General features: G+C 32.6%; 1 protein-coding gene across 4 annotated transcripts; it reads left to right on the forward strand.

The window, feature by feature from the left end:
* Positions 1-342: 342 nt before the first annotated feature.
* Positions 343-22806, forward strand: LOC127704630 (uncharacterized). 4 transcript variants are annotated; one of them, XM_052208756.1, is made up of 5 exons: positions 343-836; positions 1430-1513; positions 3103-3185; positions 4940-8819; positions 19391-22806. In XM_052208756.1, exon 5 carries the CDS (start codon positions 19409-19411, stop codon positions 21389-21391), a length of 1983 nt encoding a protein of 660 aa, XP_052064716.1. In that variant the 5' UTR covers positions 343-836; positions 1430-1513; positions 3103-3185; positions 4940-8819; positions 19391-19408; the 3' UTR covers positions 21392-22806. The 4 variants fall into 4 exon arrangements, with proteins under 4 accessions (XP_052064716.1, XP_052064713.1, XP_052064714.1 ...); XM_052208753.1 differs by having other exon boundaries at positions 4940-5440; positions 19890-22806; XM_052208754.1 differs by lacking the exon at positions 3103-3185 and having other exon boundaries at positions 4940-5440; positions 19890-22806.
* Positions 22807-25723: the final 2917 nt, after the last annotated feature.

Here is a 25723-nt window from a genome sequence, read left to right on the forward strand (position 1 = left end):
TTTTTTTAAAGTTACAAATACAAATACAAATATTTCATTGGCACAAACACAATTACAGTAATTGAAATTGACCCATATTTTAGTAATTTATCACAATGAATAAAGCATAATGAAATAATATGTTATAATTAGGAAGATAATAAGAACAATATTGCGAAAAAGAAATAACAAAAGAAAATTTGAAACGTTGCATGCTTCAATCTGAAAGACGAAACATTATATATGTAGAGTAATCGATATAGTACGCATGAAATGATTAAAAAAAAAACATATGATATAATTTTCTTTTGCTAACTGGATATTCCACGAAAAAAAAATATATTTACCTGTTTTGCAGAAATACTTAAACACTGGCGTTGTTTTATTGCAATAAAGGAGTGGCTTACTATTGTTTGAGAAAATCATAAACATGTATAAATAAAGATGGCATGTTTTTGTGTGTCATATTAGTAACTAAGGACCTGGAATTTCATGAGCAACATAACTGGAGCTGTCTAACTATAGTTCACTCAACCAAGGATTGGTTAGTTTGTTAGGAGGTTTGCTGCGAACATTATAATTACACTCACGCTTGTAAAGAATGACAAGGTTTAGACTTTTTGTATATATTTGATAGGAAATTAATGAAATAATCATGTGTCAGTTTTACCTTCAGGATGACAAGGCATAAGTCAATTTCCTTGCAAGCAAACTCACCTAACGTTTGGTGAAGATACTTTTGAGAATGATCTCTAAAATATTTCAATAAATTAGGACATTTTCCGTGACGATCTTATTTTGATTTGGTTTCAAAAAGATTGGGTGTTACTTGAAAGCGTCCGGAAGATAACAATACGGTAAGTGTCTGAAGTAATCCTAAGATTAATTGACGATACCCTTACATGATTGGAGTTGGATTCATTTAGAAAAAAATAGATTCTAGTATTTACAAATTAAGATGGATTTTTTTCTTATTTAAAAATTATAAAATCGACAAAAGACTAGTTTAATTATATCTTAAGACTATTTGTACTTAAAACAATCCTATTATTCATAAATTAATTTCAGAAAAAACGTGGAACGATTTCCACTGAGACACAAACTATCCATCAAAGACAAAGAACAAGGATACAAAAACTGCAGATTACCGTATAGTTAGACAACTTAAATAGTTCCACTATATCGTTTCAATAGCTTTTCCTGGAAATGAATTTTTTTAAATGATTTATATCTTCCTCATAATAGGTAGCATTATGTACAAATTAATTTCTAACTATGGCATTACCAGTGGAATTGTGCATATCAGCTGAAAACAAGGTCTTAGTGCGAAAAAAGTTTTGAAAGGGGTCGAAAATATTGAGAATGCAAAAATGTGATTGAATCAGGTTAATGAGTTAAAATCCAAACATATGTTATCTAACTTTGCCATTGACCAACTTTCCTGTTTTAGATATAAACACAAAAGATACGTTCATAGATTTACAGATACCACAGTCTATTGAATACTTAGAAAAAAATTACCGACGTTTATTCTGTAAGTATTATGTTTTCTTGAGCAGCAGTATTCAACTAACAGCTGTGGATACCTTAGCTAGCTTCCTGTAGTATCTGGAAACTCGTTTACCGTGCTTTTCACATTATGCGCCGTCTTTATTTCCTTATTCTTGTCAGAAGTCATTCTCTTTGTTTCTGGAATGGGTTAGTTGTTTTATTGTGACACAGAGGGAGGTTTGTTCTCACGCTCACGCAAAACTAGTTTAAACCTGTCTCATTTTGTGCCTGTACCAAGCTGGGCTTTTTAATGACCGTGGTTTTTTGTTGTTGTTGTTTGTCTTTGTCTTAAAGTTTATGTTTTAATCGGAGGAGTCAAGTGTTGGTGATTGGTTTTATTCTGTTGTACTATCCAATATATTTTTGTTATTCCTATTATCCATTTTATATATAATTTAATCGCTATATTCAAGAATTTTTGTATATCTTAGGGGAATAATGATGAGCAATCTAACTTTGTCATGGAACTTGCAATCATTTACAATAAATACAGATGCAGTCTATTCATGATTCAATATCAGTTTATATACAGTGAACATATTATGAAACACTATTATTGTAGAAATTTATGTATTCAAAATGTCAAACGCACTATTTCTCACAAGATTGATCAAATGATAAGATTGTCATTATTAGACGTCTTCACAATAAGCGGAAACCGAAGTCGAAACCGAAACCGATAAGAAAACTGAAATCTATCAGAAAACCGAAACCTCAGATAGTACATGACATATGTTAAATGCTCACATCTGAATGTACTAAAACAATACAAATTTCAACCTACTTTTTTATTTCAGTGACTCTAACGAGGAGTATTTGTTTCTACGGGTTTTTAATTTTTTTTTCGTCTCCTTTTGTTTACTTTTCATTGTTCTCTATTGTCCATATTTTGCGTTGAAATATTTCTTCTCTCTGAACGTGGTAGGCTTGGGCTCTAATGGGATTTCTGGTTCGTGCATGGCAAACGTAAATCAAATTATATCATAATTATTTTATATGCATAAACAGACATTAACGTGAAATAGAAACTCAATAAGATACAGTTAAAATATCCTGCTAAGTCACATCGATGTTATAAATAATATAAATTGTAGGAAATATGAAACATTTTATTATTTATAAGCTTTTCACTAACCCTGCGTTGTAGGAATCGATGTGCAAAATCCAGGAAGTTGAAAGCAACAGTAACATTAACTCATACATCGTTGACAAACTTACTTGATCGATCTTTGTATTCCATAATGTATCGGACCCTTGTGTTTAATTCATATACCAGTGAAATCAATGATACTGTAAGGATTGTTCAACTTCTTTAAAAAAAAACATTTCGATATTCAATCTTAAATCAGTTATATTTCTAAAACGGCGTTTCTACCTTTTTTGTTTTCAAAATCTAAAATTAATGTAGCCATCAATTTCTATCAAAAGCATAATGAAGAATAAAATTATGTAGAGTGGTGTCTGTCTTAAATTAAGGCTAGATAGTTTTCGCGCAAGACATACTTTGACATTATCAATTCAGAGTTAATTGGTGAGTTGTTAATTAAAGCAAGGCCTGTTTTTCTTTTTTAGATTTTATAATGATACAACCATGAAGCTGAAATCAAATGACTTTTCATATATATACCAATGGTAACTGAGCGGGAAATGATGAGGTCTACGCAATTTTATGTTAAACATCTATTTAATTTTAACTTATCTTTTAAAGCTATAACTTTTTATGTGACTGTTTATTAAACCTCCTAGTGGCAGAACCAAAGTTGGCAAAGGAGCACCTGTTTTAAAAATATTTATATATAGGAAATTGACAAAAATGTAATATACTTAAGAAATAGCACTGGTAACATTCCCACTGTTGCATATGCGGATTCACTCCTGCTTGTGATAAAAATTAAGGAAAATTTGTACGCTGTAAACCTATTTTTTCCCCAATCCATTGATGGATGATTGTCTTTTTGCATATGCGTAGTTTAATGAATAAATGGCAACACGTGTATTCCATATTGTGCTGCTTAAAAATAAATAAATTATGTTCGGTAGTCCTTTATTTCCGTTGCAAAATATTTGAAAATCACGTTGCTAGGCCCTTAGATTACCCATCAGTCATCAAAATGGCTGGAGATATATTTGTTATAGGAAATACTAAAATACTAGATGTAAAATGGAAGCACAATTCAAAGGCATACTCAATTATATTTTTTTTGATATCTTTTTTGATTAAAAAAAAAGATACCAGGCTTGTAATTTTGTACGCCAGACGTGCTTTTCATCTACAAAAGACTCATTAATGACGTTCGAATCATAAAAGTTATAAATCCAAATAAAGTACAAAGTTGCAGAGCATTGAGGACCCAAAATGCCGAATGGTTTTGCCAAATACAGCTAAGATAGTCTATTCCTGGGGTAGAAAATCCTTAGTAGAACTTGTCGTCCTTTTCATTTGCAAATCGCACTATAATCATGAAATTAATACACATTTTGTAAGTTTTAAGCGATATGAATTCAAGGGACTATAGTCTATATGCAGAATCGGGTTTTCACTTAATATGTGCAACTCTTGCTTTCATATAACTTAAAACTCAATCTTTTTATAATACAGATTCCGCCTTGTAAGCTTTAAAAAAAACTTACAAAATATGCATTCAAACCTTATATTTACAATAAAAAAATATTTATAATGCATTTAATAATTATGGTTATTATAAAATAGAGGGAAAACATAATCAACAGTATGAATATTTAAAACCGACATATTCACCCGTTGTATACGACAGTGTATCGATAGTTGCATGTGCTTCAAAATGTTTACTGATTTTCATACGATATGATATACAACAATATCTGTCAAATGATTTATCGCGGATCGTAAACTTCAAATCGTACGTACTAGATAACACCTGGAAATTCTAAAAATTCAAGTTATTCTAGACTTAAAAAAATCGCCGACGAAAGATTTTAGTAGATTTAGTATATAATGTCATAATTATTCTATTAAATATCATAGCAAAACATGGTCTTTTCTTATATAGGCTATCTATTATACAGTATATATGGAGATAGATTTTTTGGATTGTACATTAACTTTTAGCTTTGTTGATGATATTCTAATGCTCAATAAAAAAAGCAATTTGTGGAATTCATAATATCAAATGGTTTATTTTCACCAGAAAACAGTATATGTTGTAATTAAAAGAATTGATTTTGACAACACCAAAATGATTTTGGCAGCTGTTTGGAAACATTTCTGCAGTCACAAGTAGAGATACTGTTTTACACCGCTTTTTAAATGTGATACTTCTCATTACACGTAAAAGCAAATTTTGCTCTAAAACTAATTATTAGTGTTATGTTTTAATCTTTGATTATGTAAAGGAATATATATTTTACCTTAATTTAATTTCGTTTTCAGCCACAGAATCCAAAAATATGGAAAACGTTTCCTTGCGATTATATAATTTTCTAAGCAACAAACTTGGAACCGAAGATACGGTGAGAGCACGGCGGACTAATTATATAACACACAATTATTTGAGTAAAACAGAAACGCACAGACAGGTCACTTGTGGAAGTAAAGGAGAAGGTCTTGACATGAAGGGCAGTGACACGGACATAGTTACCTTATTTAATCATATACACATTGTTGAACACCACAATAATAATAATATCGGTTCTAATACATTTGTCATGAGGACTTGTGATACCAGACCCGGCTTTGCACAGTTAGGGTTGTGCAGTAGTTATGAATATACAGATGTTTGGTGCAAAAAAATAGGAATAAATTTTGTTCTTTCTAGTAGAAAACTAATGCAGAAGTTACTTAATCTTAACAGAGATAGTGCTGTATGCACCATTGACCGTCTACATGGGCCATGCATGTCTACAAATAATAAAACACATGACTTTACTGTGGGTATAAAGTGCAAATCCTTCATTCAACAAGCGCAGGAATGGGTAAGAAGAAAACGATGTTGCCAACGGAAGCACTAAAAAACAAAATTGTTAATAGTGGAGTATGGTTTGTCCCGATAGGCTACAAGCTATCGCAAAATGAAGATATAGAATGGCGAGCCGCGTTCACGGTAGCTGAAATACTTCTTGTGTTTTCTTTTACTCATACTCAGCTTCTGGTTTATGCACTTTTAAAAATAATATTAAAAGACGTAATCGAAAAAAATCTGAAACTTAAAAAGCTTTTATGTTCGTATTTTTTAAAGACCGTTGTTTTCTGGATATCAGAAGAAATTGATGTTACAGAATGGACACCGCATAATTTTATGAATTGCTTTCTAGAATGCTTAAAACGACTTGAATACTATGTAAAACACGATATCTTGCCGCATTATTTTATAACTGAAAGGAATGTGCTTGAACATAGAATCACTTTACCAGAATGGAGGAATTTGAAAATATCAATAATTCAGTTGTATAAAAATTGCCCTGCATGTCTTGCTTCGTCACGTTTTATGTCTGTTTTTTTCCTTGCGCCTCTATATGTAAATATATCACAAAACATTTTGCCTGCATTTAGTGAAACGGACATGGTAGACTGTTCTAAATGTTTTGCCAATCTTACCAAGCTTAATGAACTGAGATTTATGCTTATGTGAGGTCAGCCCACCCTTACAAACATACTTACACCTAGACAGGTGTTGGTTAATAGTTTAGATCTGCTCAAACGAAAACACGATCGGTTTATATTCAGTTGTGTATTCAGTACGTTGTGTCGTAATATCAGTACAGGGATTACCTGTCAGTATGTCACTCAGGGTGGTAATAAACTACATTACCAACATTTAAAAGAGATGTTACCCTTTGTTATAATGGGAGTACGTAGTGATGGCGTATCAGGATGGAATGTTTTAGCTACATACTATTATTGTGTTAGTGAATATTCAGGTTCACTAAAAATCACTGACTACGTGTTATCAAAATTTAAGGATGATAAACAAGAGAAACTTTATTACACTGAGGATAAGTTTACTGTCGACTATTTACCACGTCTATGTCATGATGTTGATTTAAGCACAATTTACATATCTAATACAATGGAGACGAACGATTTTAAACGTAACTCGTTTTTAATTCCCGATGAAATGAAACATGAAGTAGCATACAAAGGATATATCCAGAAACCTCCGATTGTGTATGCTTTATTTTTACGTTTCATGTGTTTACTAAAGTTAAAGCACACTCAAAAATGTTCAGAGTCTTTAAATGATATAAAAGTATTCATTAAAACCGATAAATATATTGGTAATCACATCTTGAAAGCAGAATGTTACACCCTTCTTGGTATTGCGTGTTATCTGAAAGGTGATTTGACAGAAGCAGGAAATTGTCACAAAAAAGCTTTGGCATTGAACGGTTCTAAGCAGTTTAAATATCTAAAAATGATAGACAATATACGAAAAGAATATGAAATGAAAACAAAATATTGAACTATACATGATCGCATCTTCGCTAGGCAAGGGTTACGATCCATTCAACACATCTCCACCCTTAGCGGATTGAGATAGAATTTCGGATCAACGAGTAAATTTGTCGCACTTGTAACTGGCTGTATCCAATCAAACCCTTAGGAATATATGGGCATGTACACTTATGGTATTTCTACTCTTGCTAGCAATGTTTTTGTTTATAGTTTTGTGTTTTCAACAGTTGAGCTATTAAAAAAATGCAGAGAAGAGGACATCAAACCGAAAAGGTGTAATAAAAGCCATTATTTGATCCTGATATTGCAGAAATAATAAAATTAATAAACTTATTAACATGCCAAAAACTGTTGGAAAACTTTCCCATGTCAGAACTTTCTCCATATATAGAATAGCATCCTTTATATACTGCTGATGGTCTTTCCCTAGTGATGGCTAGAGATCTTGGAAATAAAATATCTATGTCGGCGGTAAAAAGTAGATGGTCAGTAGATGACCTGTGTTGTCTAGTATGTGAAGGATATGATTGCTAACATAAGCACCTTAAAATTGTCAAATGGCGCGGTAATTACTGACACTGGGTTGAAAGGTCTTCGATGATCGTTTATAGAAGCACATCCTTCGTAAATATTGATCCTAACATCACCACTCTTGGATTATAAATTTCTGTATCACTAAAATATTCCCTTTTGCATGTTTTCTTTTAAATAAAAACAACACTTTATTAATTTCATGCGTCCAAAGCGTTTTTCTGGATTTACCTTCCTTAGTAACGCTCAAAGCCGAATAATTGAAAGCCAAGGATGTATAACAACCGAGATAGTTAAAGAGCTTTATGACCAAAAAGCACCTAAAAATAATATCCAAATCTATCTAAGTTCAACTTTGCCCGACGGAGTTGAAACCTTAGTTTATTCACATTTTTTTTTAATTTATGAACAGACAATTTTAGAAAGGTTTATTATAAATTATGTCAATACCAAAGTACTGAGATGATGATACCCTCGGGGACTGATAGTCCACCAGCAGTGGTATCGATACAATGCTGTGAAAAATGAAACACCACTTTAATTATAATTTTCATGCGTCCAAATCGCTTTTCTGGTCTGACCTTCATCAGGAACGCTGAAAGCCGAATATTAGGGGGAAATCTGACATCGTTCAACATCAAGGGATTCAGACGTGATTTATTAAATTATTCAGTTAATAGTCGTTCTACCGATTATCTGACGATGTTCAATTCTAAAAGGTTTATCACAAGTACTGCCAATTTCCATTATTTATGGTGAGACCTCGTGATTTGTTGTCTTATTGTTTTGTTTTCTTAAACGGAAGATTTCATCCAACAGCTCATCACTCTAGTAGCTTCCTGTAGTATTTAAAAAATGCTTTACCCTGATTTCAAAATTTGCTTTCCTTGTTCAATTTACGCAATAGTAGTTTACTAATGTTCAAATCTGATAAATCGATGATAACGAAATAAAAATAACAAATCATAATTTGAATCGTTGCATGCTTCAATATGAAAGACGAAAAGTTACATTTGTATCGAAATCAAATAGTACACCGGATTGATTAAAAAAAAACATATGATAAAATTTCCTTGTGCAAACTGGATTTTCCAATAAAAATATTTACCTGTTTCGTAGAAGTTTATAAACTGAAATGAATATAAATAGAGGTTTTAACACTGGCGTCGTTTTATATCAGTGGAGAGTGGCTTTCTATTGCTTGCGGAAATTATAAACATGTATAATAAAGAATGATATATTTTCCTGTGTAATATTAGTAAACAAGGGCCTGGAATTTGACGAAAAACACAATAGGAGCTGTCTGACAACATTTCAGTAACTCAAAGTAAGTTAGTTTGTTAAAAGGTTAGCTGAGAACATTACTTGTAAACAATGACATAGTTTGGACTTTTTTTATAGATAAGACAAATGAAATAATCATGTGTGTCCGTTTTACAAGTATGACAATGCTTAAGTCAATTTCCTTACACATGATAACGTTACAATAAGGTAAGTGTCTGAAGTAATTATAAATAAACTGACAATAAAGTTACATGATTGGAGTTTGATTTATTCAACAAACAAACAAAATATTTTGTAATTTTAAAGTAAAGATAGATTTAATTCCTATTTCAAAATGTAAAAAACGACAAAAGACTAGTTAAATTAAATCTTAAATCTTTTGACTATTTAAAATGAAAGCAACCCTTTTATTCATACAAGCACATGTAACGATTCCAAACGAGACAACAACTATCCACCCAAAGACAGAAGAAAAAGACGGAAAAACTACATGACATAGAATAGTAAGCTAATTTGAATCATTAGACATGACAAATTCAATATCTTTCATGGAAATCAACTTTTTGAAATATGATATATCTTCCTCATAATTGCCAGCATTGTGTAAAAATTTAAATTTGCAATTAAAAGTATCAACATTGGTCTTCTAACTATGATATTACCCATGGAATAGTGCATGTTACCTTGAGGAACGGTTCTAATGTGTGAAGAAAATCTAACAAAGGTTGAAAATATCAAAAATGAGTAAAAGTATGATTGAAGGATCTAAATAGGTGTAGAGTGCTAAAATCTGTTTGATTAAAAAGATACTTAAAAAAATGTTTTTCTCATTTGCAAATCAAACTATAATTATGAAATGAATACAAATTTTGTAAGTCTTAAGCGTTACGGATTCAAGTGACTCAGTCCATTTGGAGACGCGTGTTTTCACTGAAGATGTGCTTTTCTTGCTTTCACTGATGAGTCTTTTGTAGACGAAACGCGCGTCTGGAGTACAAAATCGTAAGTCTGGCCCTCGGTCATAAAACTTTACTCAGTACTCGGAGTACAAAATTTGTGCTTGAAACACCAAATCCAGTATTTTGATTGGTTGATTTCTGAGTCTGAGTACAATAATCGTGCTCGAAAGTTTTATGACCGCAAGGCCTGGTATCTATGATGAGTAAATTTTCATTCAGCTTAAAACTCAACCTGATCAAAATACAGATCCCGCAATGTAAACGAAGCATAGAGACAGGACATGTATTCTAATCAGATTGTTAAAAAATGTCCTATCGTTTGCCTCATCTAAATGAGGATTAATCTACACCAATGAAGTGATTTTGGAAATATTTGATATTTCCTTATTCTGCAATTGCATGATTTGCTAAAATTGCTCATAGATTAAATTCGAATCTTGCGCAAAAGTTATTATATGTAAAATGTTACTGATTACCGATGGTTTTTCAAACGAGAGGGTGTTTCTCAGCTATAATCTCATCGAAGGACGATAGCCCTGAGATGAGATGTGGCCGCGAAACATCCTCGAGTTTGAAAGATCATTGATAATTTGTTTTTCGCTTTTTTGCCTATGACGTCGTTAATGTTTACATTGACAACGTCACGTGTTCCCTTAGTATCTGACGATTATTTTCTTTATTATATGACTATAAATTTTCTGTTTTCTCATAGGCCTAAACTACCCCGGCAAAAAATGTTTGGACTCGATGGTATCTAATATCCGGCGCGGTGACGGAACATCAATAGACAGAGAAAATGTAGTTTTCTGTTTATTTATTTGTTATTGTTATGATATCGAAGAATATTTATATATATATAAAACTATTTTCTATTGTGAGATGTAATATTTTCTACAACCGTTCTAGATTAACAGAGAAATAAGTAAAAATGCACGTCAAAATGACGAATTGAGTGAACCTTGTCTCGAATTTGTTTAATTTCTTCTTAAATTGTTCAGATGGTACGGAAAGAAAGGTACGGAAAGAAAGATATTGACATGGAGATTGCAAAACTAGTTACTTAATTTTGAGCACCTCAATACTTGTATTTCTGAGTATGGAACGAAAGAAATGGGTCATGTCAAAATGGAAGCACCCGGTTTTGTCAATGTGTACAACCCGGTTTTGTCCTAGATTTCACAAGGCAGAACCCGGTTTTGTCAAAGAAAAAAAAATGCATAATCGCATAACATAATTGAACTTCAGCAACTAAAAGGAGTTTGGTGGCTGGTTGGAAAACGATTTCTTACAGAGGACAACCTGTTACTTATTTGAATCTGTAAACACTTAAATTCCTACTTTATTGTCAACAAAAATAATTATAATTTTGCTTTGCATTAAAAAAAAACCAAAAACTCTAACTGCAAAATAGAATGAAATGAAGGTTTAACCGCAAATTGAGTTTTAAGCTCTCTACACGTTTTTTTTTATATGAATTATGTAAATTTTAGTGTTTAAACTTAAAATTAGAGTTTATGGTCTTAAAATTTGAAGGACGCACATTTGATATGTGATTTACTTGCACAACAGGATGGTTATCTTTATAAGTAGTCCTACCTAGGGGTGTAATATTTCCTATGATCGTTTAAAATAAATCTTCTTAAGGCTAAATGTTCATTATAAGGCATGATAATCAGACAAATGTATATATGCTTGCAGAATCGCCAAGGAAAATGAATGTTTATGGTGAGAAAAGGATTACAATAATCATGCATTAAAAATCAAATCTATCTATCCCTAATTGTAACTATAATACTAAGTATAAATTAGTATAATAGTCTCAGGCCATCGAGAAAATGCAATAATGATTAGTTTATTAATAGTTGTATAAATAAACGGTTCTGTTATCTCTCCATTGTGTTATGATTATCGTACATTGACGTTGGTCAATATATTATTGACAATATATAGGGACGTATTCAGGTTTTTTCAAAGTGGGCGTAATTCAAACAGCTTACATACCGCAGAGCGTAGCTAAGAGAACAATGTTTTGGACGAATTATGCTTAAAAAAATCGTAAAAAAAATTTAATTTTTTTGGGCCATCAAAGGTGGGGGCCTTGATTCGCCACTAATGTTATAAAACTAAATCGTATACCAACTTAAAATTTTATAAGCAAGCAGGGACACCCGCTAAATTGGATGTATGTGAGTAGGATTATCATGTTTATTCTAAAAATTCACATTGATATTTTGGAATTGTCGGAATGCGAGACCAAGGGATGTAAATTCGTGGCGGCTTGAACTATTTGTATGAAGCTTCATATGTCAGAAGTTAGAAGGCTTGACTGAAACATACCTCCACACAGATCTTTTATGTAACAATGTTTCTATCTGTCATATGTTCATTGCCCTTGACCTCATTTTCATGGATCATCGATTTCCTACACATGACTATTCAAGTGACCTTGAACTTATTTTCTTGATTAATTGGTAAATGTTCAGTTTTGTTTGTTTGGTTTTAATGATTGTGTTCATGTCCGTCTGGCAGGTTTCATCAGACCTTGAATTTTTTTATGGTTCCATGAACAATGTTAATTTTATGAGATATTTTTATTAAATTATTTATCTTACAGACCTTCAAAATAAATTCGATAACAATCATTCCAGCAGTCGCGAAATGTCAGTGCGTACAGTCACTCCTGTATAAATAATATGTAGTATTTATTTTTGTTTAAAAAAAACCGCAATTGAAGTTGTTTTGCCATGTCTGATAAGTTTATCTCGTTCGTGTAAGCCTTAATTATGAAATGTTAGACTTTTTTTTTAATTCAAGAACGGTGCAATCTTGTTTGGAATTCTTGGTTGGTTTTAGCTTACCTGACCCCATGGGAAAAGTGAGCTTTTTTCATCACTTGGCCCCCGTCGTCCGTCGTCTCCGTTAATTTTTTACATAATCTTCTCCTCTGAAAATATTGGGCTAAAATACATTTAACAAACCTTATCCACAACCTTATGTCGGTTTTAAAAAGTCCAACGAACTTATGTTTAACAGTTTTTCATCATCATTGGGGTATCTAGTTTAAAAATTTTTTGATGACCCCGCTTGTCAACAAAGATGGCCGACATGGCTTAAAATAGAACATAGGGGGATGCAAATTTTGTCTATTATTTGAAAACAGCTATAGAAAGAGAAAATTTAACAGGGGCAGATATGTTCATAATGTTGAGTTCTACATTTTGTCCATACACATCAAAACTCTCACACGAATTCTAATAGAAGTTAATGTCCTTGAATGACGAATTTCTCCTTTTTTCCATTTCTGTCTAATATCTCTATATAAAAGTTATATAGCAAAAATGATCAGCAAGACAATATATACGAATAAGTCGACTTGGTCGATATCCTTGTAAGAATTATTGACCTTTAATTACGATTTTTACCATTTCTTTGCGTTTTTGCCAATTATCTTACAAAAATCTTCTCCTCTTTAATGATTTAATTAAACTTGACCACGCGCTTTATTGAGGTATCTGGTTTGAAAACCCACATGATCAGCCATTTGTAAATTTATTTTTTGTTTCAGTGAACCAGTGTTAACGTTGTTTTTCATAAAATAAACAAAACCGGGTTCTATACATAGACAAAACCGGGTCGTTGTCTAGTAAACAACATTGACAAAACCGGGTGCTTCCATTTTGACATGCCCTATTTCTTTCGTTCCATACGCAGAAATACAAGGATTGAGGTGCTCAAAGTGACTAGTTTTGCAATCTCCATGTCAATATCTTTCTTTCCGTACCTTTCTTTCCGTACCATCTGAACAATTTGAGGAGAAATTAAACAAATTCGAGACAAGGTTCACTCAATTCGTCATTTTGACGTGCATTTTTACTTATTTCTCTGTTAATCTAGAACGGTTGTAGAAAATATTACGTCTCACAATAGAAAATAGTTATATATATATATATATATATATATATTCTTCGATATCATAAGAATAACAAATAAATAAACAGAAAACTACCTTTTCTCTGTCTATTGTTATTCCGTCACCGTGCCGGATATTAGATACCATCGAGTCCAAACATTTTTTGCCGGGGTAGTTTAGACACAGTGTAAAAGCATAGGAAATCCTCTTTGATAAATCATTATATTCACCGCGGCAAAAATCAAGAGAGGTTAATATAAAATTTGGAACAGCGTCCGTCTACCTAATTATAGATATTCCAAGGCAACGTCAATAACGTAGGTTTATGACCTCGTGTAAGTTCCCGGTTTTTTCTTCTTCTTGTTTTCGGTGTATTTTTTCTCTTCTTCTTGTTTTCGGTGTAAAATTTATTGAATATTTCAACTTAATAAAATATAAAGATTAGTAACTTCAAAAGCAGATGATATATTTATTATAAAAACAGTGAGCAGTCTTAAAAGTATCTTGAGCAAATACTAGAAAATTGGAGAAGGATAAAAAGTCATAAATATAACAATTGTTGATTTCAGTTGATACAATGATTTATCAACGCCAGAAATATGATATTCACCCTCGGTCATTGGCCTCGATGAATATCATATCTCTGGGGTTGATAAATCATTGCAAGAACCTTATCAAAAGTCAATATTGTATAATATCAAGCGAGTAGCATGATATGAAAAATTATCACGAAAAATAAACAAAGGAAAAAAACACAAAATAGCGATAATTTGTATAACAATTTTTTTTAGGCAAAATATTTTAAAAAAGTGTAGAAACACGACACTGTAATAACATTAACGAAGCTCGAGGCCAAACAATTTAAAAATCCAAAACCTAATACAACCATTGGAGAGTTGATAAAACCAAAAAAGACAAAAAAGTACAGTCAATCTGAACAAGGAATCAGAGCTATGAATGAAGAAGAGATATTCCTTAATTTTAAATGATCTCAAAATTTTATAACAGTGACAGATAATTGGAATAAAACAATATCTGTAATTTCATGTCAGTACCGAAGTACTAGCTACAGGCTCTCGGGGACTATCAGTCCACCAGCAGTGATATCGACCCAGTGGTACTAATAACATTAACCTTGCCAATATTACTATACTGAAGTAATTTTACGAAAAACTAACAATATTATTATAAGATTTGAGTTTGCTGTACATCTCAATTTATTTGAAACAGACGTTTTATTTTCGAGTATTTATAAAAATTGTTTGATTTTATTTTCCTTTATCAAAAATTTTAAATCTACAAAAGCCTTGATAAACCTATTGACTTTAAAATACAAATAAGAAGATGTGGTCTGATTCGAGACAAAAACTATCCACCAAAGACCAAAGAACAAGGATTGAAAACTTTTATTAGCATAATCTTTACCGTAAAGTTTAGATCTTTTCACTAAATTGTGTGTGACTTTTTCAATGGCTTTCCTGTAAATCAATTTCTTGTAATATTGTGTATTTTAACATAATTGCTAGCTATAATTCATGCATTGTAATTGAATGTATCGACATTGGTTTTCTATCTAAGAAATTACCCGTGAAATTGTTAGTTGGAGGCACGTTTTAATAATATTTTTCTTCCGAAAAAAGTTTAAAAGTTTAAAACTCCAAAAAAATGATTGAATAATCTAAATAAATTTGGAGCGTTAAAATCCTTTGCCATCTATTTTAACCACCAACCAACTACAATTTTTAAGATGGTGATGTTCCTCTAGCTGCACCTAATGAGGTGTACTTTTCACAACTTACACTTTGCACAATTGTAGATATATATATGGTAGTCAATTTGAATTATAGACCCACTCTAAAAAATACAATATAATGGTCATTTTCAAGATGGCTGCCAATCAGTCCAAATTTCACAGCCATGTATAGATTGAAGCCAATAATGTTCAAATCAATTTTTTTAAAAGCATGTAAAATGTAATCCAACGTTTCTAGTCAGTCGTGACGTTATATCAGATTTTTTATTTTTCTTCAAAATGGCGGTAAATTTCAGAATGGCCGCAAGACAAGGCTCTGCTGATATTTATTTCTTCGATCGAGTTGCACTGTGCAGTCCAAACGATATTCTACGGATTGTGTTTTCATCATACATCGATGCTGCTTGCAAGACAATTTCATCAAAGACGCCATCAGGATTTGTTGGACCGTAAGGTACCATCTGAGTCACAAATGATAATGGATATGTTACACTTCTCCTTGCCACAATCTTTTCTTTTTCCTCGATTGTGGATCAATGATTAATAAATACGAATCATCACCGATTTTCTACTTGCAATGAGTAACACCACGCGTGCTACCAGTTGGTCAGACACTACACACCCTTCTAGAACACCTGCGTTGACCCCTAGTTTTGATGGGGGAAAAAAGGCCGACACATTTCCCCACCAAAAACTTTCACATGCCTATAAGATAGACTGAAACTTGTTAATTACTATAGCCATTTCTGGACAAGACACAATGTTCAAATGCTGTATTTATGCGATATTAACGATCAATCCGGTTGCCCAACCTTCTCCTTTTACAAGACATTCTACTCATGGTAAAAAAATAGGTGGGAGAGAAAAAAAGATTCTAAAAGAGTCTAAAAGTGGGAGGTGGGAGAAGGGTACCCCCCTGTCCACCCCTCGTTCCTCAGTAAAAATTATGTCAGTATCTTTGTATAAGAATGAGAAGTACACCTACTGTTACCTCATGGAAATGCAGTGTTCATGATGCATGAGAGTATCTAAAAAACATCTTCTGTTCATGAAGTACTATGTTTCCTTGATTGAACACTTGTTCAATTACTGTTTCTAACCAATCACATAAGGTTCATCAGTTTTTGGTGGGGTTCGTGTTGCTTTGTCTTTAGTTTTCTATGTTGTGTCATCTGTACTATTATGTGTATGTTTGTCTTTTTATTTTTGGCCATGGTGTTGTCAGTTTGTTTTCGATCTATGAGTTTGACTGTCCCTCTGGTATCTTTCGTCCCTCTTTTTCAATGATACCATTTCTACATGAATTCTTAAAACAAAACTACTCTTTGTATTATGCTGAAATATGTTTGCCCAGTTCCACTGCTCCGATTTGGCAAAGCAAAAAACGATTGATCTAGAGTGATAATTGAAACATGTCTCGGAAAAAAAATAACACATTACTGGATTGTATCCATGGAATGTCTAATCGTAGTAACAGATTTGATCTCTTCTTCAAACATTAGTCATTGCAGATTGATATACATTTTGTTAACTTATGTATACCACGTAAGGATAGAGTTGCACAATTGACTAATTATACCAGGTTGGTATACATGTATTTCTTGTTAGTCAATTTACAGAGTGCATGTTTATAAAACGGTTACTAGTATTATTGATGTAAGTATGAAAATCATGGTTATATTTGGTTAGTGTTAAGGATATATCTTATTCTATAGTATATACTATATACAGTTGTGCTGGTGCATAATATATTGGTTAAAGTACCAATAATATAAGGATAATGCATGTATTTCAAAGCATTAGGTTATGACGAATTTGCCAAGTAAGACTAAAAAAATGCTGAAATGCTTTCGTACTTTAGCCGTAGTTGAACTGTTGATGTTGTCAATATTGTCCACGGCTGTTGCTGTGAACCCACCAGGATTTGCGGAAGGATCCACATATTCAATACTGAATGTTTTATAGATGAAATCTTCTAGTACTGTAGATAAATGAATAATTGGATCATACATAATCGACCAATGTAAACTGTACATTTTGTCATTTAGTACCCCCTTTACTGGTCCTAGCATCCAGTAGAAGGGTTATATACATTAAGAGATGGTTCTAATTGAGTTTAATGTAGTATTGAAGAAGAAGAAAACAGAAGTTAATTCGAAATGGATAGCGTCGTATTTGCCTCAATGAAATAATTCGACTGCATCTGAATATTTGCCTAAACGATTATCAACTAATGTTTTTGATGACAGTGGTCAAGACTTTTGCCTACATCATGTCTTTTTGAACTACCTGTATGTGTACCTTTTTCACGTATCGTTGTCATACAAGCAGATTGTTGCGGTTGCCTGTTTAATTGCAACACCAAACTGATCATTAAACAGAAGCAAGCAACTGCCTTGTTTCTGATCATTAAACAGAAGCAAGCAACTGCCTTGTTAATGGCATGGTAAGCCTGAGATTATTGCAATTTTGTTTAGATTATACTATAATTATCCTCTTCCAATTGATCATAAAACAACTGTTCGAGTCGAGAAGTTTTCATTCTAGTTTAGTCTCGCTTAAATATTGGAATAATGCCAGTGTCTATACGTGATCCTTCGTTGTAGACTACTGTTCTGCAAGAATAGTACCGTAGTTACGATTTTCTATACTTTCCTCACAAATGTTTGGCTTTAGTACAAAAATGTGGCATACACTTGGTATCATAGGGCACTTAGTTATACTGAAGGTGCGTCAAAAAAAAACACTTTGTAACCTTAGATAAGGGATATTTGTTTATTTTGATATCTTATGGCAGCCATCTTGGAAAAAGCCGCCAAATTGAAATTTTAACTTGGGTCAATAGCTAATATTATTCGAAGCACCTAGCACTACTATCATTCCAAATATGATATAAGGGATATATTTTGATTTTGATATTTTATGGCGGCATGATATTGTCTTTTGTTGTTTAAATTTGTATATGACGCCAAAACAAATATTTGATTCTTTTCACATATTTTAGGAAGAATCACCTTTTCCGGTTAAGATATTAGTTAAATAAGTTTATATAACGGACCACTGCTCTTTGGCAAAACGTGGAAGTTATGATAGCATAAGACTCATTATGACCTACATGAAATATAAGTATTGTAATTAAAAGAACTGATCTTGAATGCTGCATGTGATACAATTGTGAAATCAAACATAGATATCTATATATAAAAAGGGGAGCTCTGGTATGATTGCCAAAGAACAAATATCCACCAGATTTCAAATGAAGTGACATGTTTACCACAGTTTAAATCTGAGAGTAATATAATAGTAGAATCAGTTTGAATTTTGCTCTAAACTGATAATGTATTTTACATTGAGTCTGTTATGGAATACATTATAATAGAAAAACAAAGGATATGGGGTATCCATTCATGACACAAAATCAGTTAATGCACAGTAAAAAAAAAACACACACAAAGCAAAGGAACAGCGCTTTTATTGTTGTTCTTCATCTCAAAGTCACAGTGAGGCCTTCAACACGAAGCAAAAAAAAACTCTCACCTCACTGCAAGTTTTAGACGGCCCCTAGCACCCGCTTGAGCGGAAGTCTTTGTAAAAATAATATGGATAGACTTTGTAAGATGTTACACCACCTAATCGGGCCCGGTCAAAAGAGAACATACTGGAAAGTAGTACATATTTTTAAAAAATAGTTCCTACGCATAAGGGTAAATCTTAAACTATGTAGCATATATTTTAGTAATTAAGGTATCAGATGAAAGGAGAAGGACTAGTGATACTTGTAGAACACACAATTTACTGATAACTTTGAATAATACAAAAATGTGTGAATGAATTCTAAAATTGAGGGCATATATAGCCTGTTTCTCAGATATGAAGTGCCAAATTCCGGTAACCAGTGAAGTACGTTCTGATGTATAAATACAGGTATATTGATCCCGCTTCCATATAATGTTATATATATTTGACCTTACTTTTATTTTTTTTTTATTCAGAGAATCCGGTCCTAAAATATGGAAAACCGGTCATTGCGATTATATATTTTTCTAAGTGACAAACTGGGAACCGAAGGTACAGTGAGAACAAGGCGAACTTATTATATAACACACAATTGTTTGACCAAAACAAAAACACACACGCCGTTTTTCTGTGGAAGTAGAGCAGAAGGTCTTGACATGAAGGGCAGTGACACTGACAAAGTTATCTTACTTAATGATATACATATTGTTGAAAAGTCCAACAATGATATCGGTTCTAATACATTTGTCATGAGGACTTGTGATACCAGACCGGGTTTTGCACAGTTAGAGTTGTGTAGTAGTTACGAATATACTGATGTGTGGTGTAAGAAAATAGGACATAAATTCTTTCTTTCTAGTAGTAAAATGAAGCAGAAATTACTGTCTTTAAACGAAAATAATGTGGTATGTACTCTTAACACTCTACATGGATCATGTGTTTCTACAGTCAATGAAACACATGACTGTACTGTAGGTTTAAAGTGCAAATCCTTCATTAAACAAGCGCAAGATTGGGTAAGAAGACAGCGATGTTGGCCATCAGAAGCATTAAAAAAAAAAATTATTGATAGTGGGGTATGGTTTGTCCCGATAGGCTACAAGCTGTCACCAACTGAAGATATAGAATGGCGAGTCGCGTTTGGCGTCGCTGAAAAACTGCTTGTGTATTCATTTACTCATACTCAGCTTCTAGTTTATGTTCTTTTGAAAATAATTTTAAAAGACGTAAATGAAAAAAATCCTAAATTAAAAGAGCTTCTATGTTCGTATTTTTTAAAGACAGTTGTTTTCTGGGTTTCAGAAGAAATTGCTGTTACAGAATGGACACCGCATAATTTTGAAAAATTGTTTTTGGAATGCCTAAAGCGACTTGAATACTATGTTAAACAGGATATCTTGCCGCATTATTTTATAAAAGAAAGGAATGTGCTTGAACAAAGAATCACTTTACCAGAATGGAGGAATTTAAAAACAACAATAGTTCAGTTGTATAAAAACTACCCTGTTTGTCTTACCTCTTCAAGTTTCATGTCTGCATTTTTCTGTTGTCCTCAATATGAAAATATATCACAAAACATTTTGCCTGGATTAAATGAAACGGGTATGGCTGACTATTCCAAATGTTCCGACAATCTTACCAAGCTTAATGAAGTCAGGTTTTTGCTTCTATGTGGTCAAGCCATCCTTACAAACAAACTTACACCTTGGCAAGTGTTAACTAATAGTTTTGGGCTGCTCAAGCGAAATCATGACCGTTTTATTTTCAGGTGTTTATTCAGTACGTTGTGTCGTAATATTGGTACCCGTTTTACCTATCAGTATGTCACCCGCTGTGGTAATAAATTACATTATCAACATTTAAAAGAGATGTTACCCTTCGTTTTAATGGGAGTACGTAGTGATGGCATATCAGGGTGGAATGTTTTAGCTACATACTATTATTGTGTAAGTGAATATTCAGTTTCACTAAAAATCACTGACTACGTGTTATCAAAATTTAAGGACGGTCAACAAGAGAAACTTTATTACAGTGAGGATAAGTTTACCGTCGACAATTTAGCGAATCAAACTCACGATTTTTTTTTAAACTCAATATACATAACTAATACAATGGAGCCAAACGATTTTTCTCGTAACTCGTTTTTAATTCCTGGTGAAATGAAACCTGAAGTAGAACACAAGGGATATATCCAGAAGCCGCCGATTGTGTACACATTATTTTTACGTTTCGCGTGTTTACTTAAGTTAGAACAGACGCAAAAATGTTTAGCGGCTTTAAATGAAATGAAAACATTCATTGAAAGCAATAACTATATTGGAAATCACGTCATGAAAGCAGAGTGTTACACCCTTCTGGGTATTGGGTGCTATCTGATAGGTGATTTGACCGAAGCAGGAAGATGCCACAGAAAAGCTTTGACATTAGATCGTTTAAAGCAAATGAAATATCTTAAAATGATAAACAGAATAAGATAAACAACATTATTTTATACATTACTCTGCTAGTAACCGATCGAACACCGTTAGGAGTATATTGTTATGTAAACTCATGGTATTTCTGCTCTTTTTAGAAAGCAATGTTGTTGTTGGTTTTTTTTTTTTTTTTTTTTTTAATAATTAAATTAAGTTCTTGGAGGAAATCTAAATGAAAAGGGTATAAAATCCATTATTTTGTCCTGTAATTGCAAAAATATCTTACAGTATTATGTTTATTTTAGTGATAAAGGATAATGATAATATAATAGCATTTGAGATGTCACTGTGAAATCATTTACATGTCACCATTCACATATTTGAACAAAATGGCATTTTTGCGACTAGTAGTTTTATGGGTAAATCAACTGTCTTACTTCAAAAGATGTTTCACGTTCAAAACCCTTTCAATAGAAACTTTGCGGCAAAAATCTTTTTAGTGAGGCTGTTGTTCACTTCTAATATGACCGAAAATATCTGAAATCGAGACTTTGGAAAGACTCTATATAATTTGGCATACTGTGACACCCTTGTGTCTTGTTGACATCTGGATGATATTATTTTATAGATTTTCAGTACTTTGTAATATTCTAATTAAATGGGCCAAAAGGTGAACTTATCGTTCTTTCGCTTTTATTTATATGAAATATGCTAACAGAGATTTACCATTTATGAGGCGCGGATTTAATCAAAGTTATTGCATTTAAGGAGATCCTGAAATATTTCAGTACCTCCATAATCTGAATTCCGGCTATTCATTAATCATCAAGGACCTCCTGAAATATTTTAGAACCTCCGTCATTCGATTGTAGTATATCCTGAAATATTTCAGGACCTACATGATTCTATTTTAGTATATCCTGAAATAGTTTAGGACCTCCACAAATAATCGGTCAGAATTGCTTTATTTTAGGAGGTCGTTGTATATTTCAGGATATACTTAATTTTCATGAAGCTTCATAATCATATATTTCAGGACTTAAAATTCAATTTCCGGATACTAGTATTCCTTAATCATTTTTGGAGGTCCACAACTATTTCGGGACCTCTTCAGCTTGATTTCAGGATATCCTTATATCGTTGGACTAAATCCGCGCCTCATCATAATCACTAGCTGCTAAAATAAAGAAACAAGTTTAGTTAGTGCCCATAGTGACAGCACTTATAACATTAATATTCATATTGATGACATGTAATGGATAACATATATTTACTCAATACGTAAGACATGTTTTAATTTGTTAAGAGGAGTCTATACTAATGCCAAAAAGCAGATATCACACAAAACAGATATTTGTACATGTACAACAATCACTAATTCCGTAGACATATATATTTATGTGTACATGGTTACATTTAAACAGATCGTTTTGACCTTATATATTGTCACGTTTTGTTAAATTAAAAGTTAAACTTTATTTTGTTATTTTATCAGAGTTTGTTACGGGCAAGGGATTTAACATGAGATTTTTGGAGAGCGTAGCACTCTCTATTCACGAGGCATCGGATGCAACGTCCCAATTCTGACCGGACGTGGATGCGTACTTGTATATCCCGCCGAAACAAACTTAATTACCTTGGCAAGATTTTTAATTTTCAATCAAAACTCTCCTTACCACGAAGCATAAGTATAAGTATATGGTCCTTTAAAACAAGTTTTCGTATAGCTAATAGCATTTCTCCTATTTTGCGTCTGTTTCATCTTCCGGAGCCACAGGCGAAAGCATGTTTAGTAACCGCTCGACTCTGTTCGTTCGTCCTATCGAAAGACCTTGGGTAGAGCACTTTCTTCAAACTTTTCTTGGCTTCTATGAATGGGAATGGTTTCATATTTTGTCCTCAGCTTCATAATGTTAAATTGAAGCGGGTAAGCAATTTTTACATCTGCCATGAAGCCACTTCCTGTTTGAAGATAGTTTGAAATTTAACAACACTCATTGTACAAGGAAACCTTTCGTCAACTTTTCTTGGCTTCTATGAAAGGAAATGATTTTATATTTGGTCTGCAGCTTCATAATGTTGAGTCGAAGCGGATTTGGCTTTTATGAAATTGAATGATTTATATTTGGTCTGCAGCTTCATAATGTCGAGTTGTAACGGGTAAGCAATTTTTACATCTGCAGTTCAGCCACTTCCTGTTTGCCGTTTGTTTAAACTTTTACAGCAATCATTGTACAAACAAAATTTTCGTCAAATTTTTTTTATGCGTTTCAATGGAAGGGAATGACCAGTTATACGTCAGCATACATGTAACCTCAATCAATTGCATGCATCAACGCGGTTCTATCCCGGTATTGGTCTTGTTTTCCATGGCACTATCAGGTCGTTTTTCACTTATGAGTTTGAATACCTCTTCCGTATCTTTGCCTCTCTTTTTGAATATCTTCTGTACAATATTAGTCAACCCGACAGTTAAAGGCTTTAAGCCCAGTAACTCTAGAAAGCCAACCCGGAAAATTAAGAAAATCCGGAAAGGAGGCTCCAATGTACCAATACCACCAACAGTTTAAAGTTTTATAGAAATAAATTTAAGCGTATTATAGTTATTGCGCGATTAGTGAAAAATTCTCTCAAATCTAACAGAACCGTACGGCATTACATCATCAAAGAATTTAAAATCGAAAGAGACTTTTTTCTGTCAATCCTGATGTATACCTTTTGTAGGAATTGGTAAAAGCAAGTTTTAGATTTTGTAATAAGAACTTGGGTAATGGACATTTGACTACGATAAACCATAATACGTCAGCATATATTGCCACAATTATGATTATATATACAAAAGAGATATATAACACCTTCTTCAAACTTAAACTACCACATAAACCACATCTTACTTAAAATTATGATACTGCGAATAACTCCAAACCTTTTGAGAAAGTTAAAATTTGTGGTATTTAATCTCGGATGTAATGCACGTTTTGAATATAGTTAGCTTTGATTCAACACTTTTCAATTGTATAACTAATAAGCATGTTAGGGTCTGCTATTTTCTCTGCATTATACTTTCTAGTCTTTGTGTTTTCTTTGTGTTTTCTGTATGAATAGTTATTTCAGCATCGTGAAAAAGGTTGTTTTATGTTTTCGGTGTCATGGTCATTTCTTTCCTGCTTGACCTCAGACTCATTTCTTTTATACCAAATATGAACATATTGCTTCTCTCGTTTTCCTTTAAATTAGTTCTTCTATATAGTTACTGTTTCTTTCTTGTGATGTTCTGCTCCATCATTTGTTATCTCATCTATAGTCTTTTGAGCAATTACACCATTTTTTCAACTTCGTCCTTTGCTATCTCTCTACATTGCAGCTGATTTTCGTAACTTCTTTGTTGACGACAACTCTGACTATGGGTTCGTCACCGTGATTACTAATTCTCTGTTCATAGTTCTCAATTATTTCTCTACATCTCTCCTCAAATTTTAGGCTTTTCCGTTAATACTATTTGCCTAAACGGGACGCAGAACCACATTGTGTCAGGGTTGCTGAAGATATCATATTATATTTTTTTAAACGCTTTATGCCGTCTTTACATCTCTTGAATTCCAAAAGTTTGGTTTTTGTAAAGTTTTTAAAAAACTTTGCATTTCCATGAGTCTTCATTTTCAAAGTCATTTGAGGTATTGAAGGTTGATTTATTTCGTCTAAACATTTTATTAAAGGTATTTGGGGATAAGACAGGGCTTCCCTATCAATCCTTTATGCCTTCAGTTTTACTTGTTTTTTTTGTTTTTTGGGTTTTTTTTCATTAGGACCATCCTTCTTTTAAATTCTTTTAAGTGTATGATACAGCTTATCTATCTTATTTTTACCTCCTCCTGTTAAGTTTTGTATTGTTTTATAGGCTTCCATAAAAAGGATTGCAAGCAGTATTGGATTTGTTTTTTAAGGCTTCCCTATTTCGATTTCTGTTATGATGTATGGTAAAGCTTCTCTATATTACATATATCTCCACTTATATTTGTAGTGTTATGGCGTTCTGAAAATATGTGCGAGTATTATTGTATTTCCTTTCTTTTTTCGGGGGAAGGAACCTACTATATTCTTTCTTATTATTTAACACAATTTATTTAGAATTTATCAATGTAAGATAAGACTCCCACATTCTACTTGTTTACCCTCATTGGTATCTTTGTCGATATGACGATGTACAAGTGGTTAATTATCTCTCTTGTAGATTGTTAATAACTGATAAATTTCTCCCTTTTTACTATTAACGGAAAAATAAAAAAAAAAATACACTTCTTCTCTTAGTAAATTCCTCCGTTATAGGAACACTCGTGTCACACGATATCAAAAGCCCTTAATAATAAATACTTATTTGAAGGAAAAAAAGTTAAG

The sequence above is a fragment of the Mytilus californianus genome, unplaced genomic scaffold, assembly GCF_021869535.1.
Source record: "Mytilus californianus isolate M0D057914Y unplaced genomic scaffold, xbMytCali1.0.p SCAF_6, whole genome shotgun sequence".
NCBI classification, from domain to species: domain Eukaryota; kingdom Metazoa; phylum Mollusca; class Bivalvia; order Mytilida; family Mytilidae; genus Mytilus; species Mytilus californianus.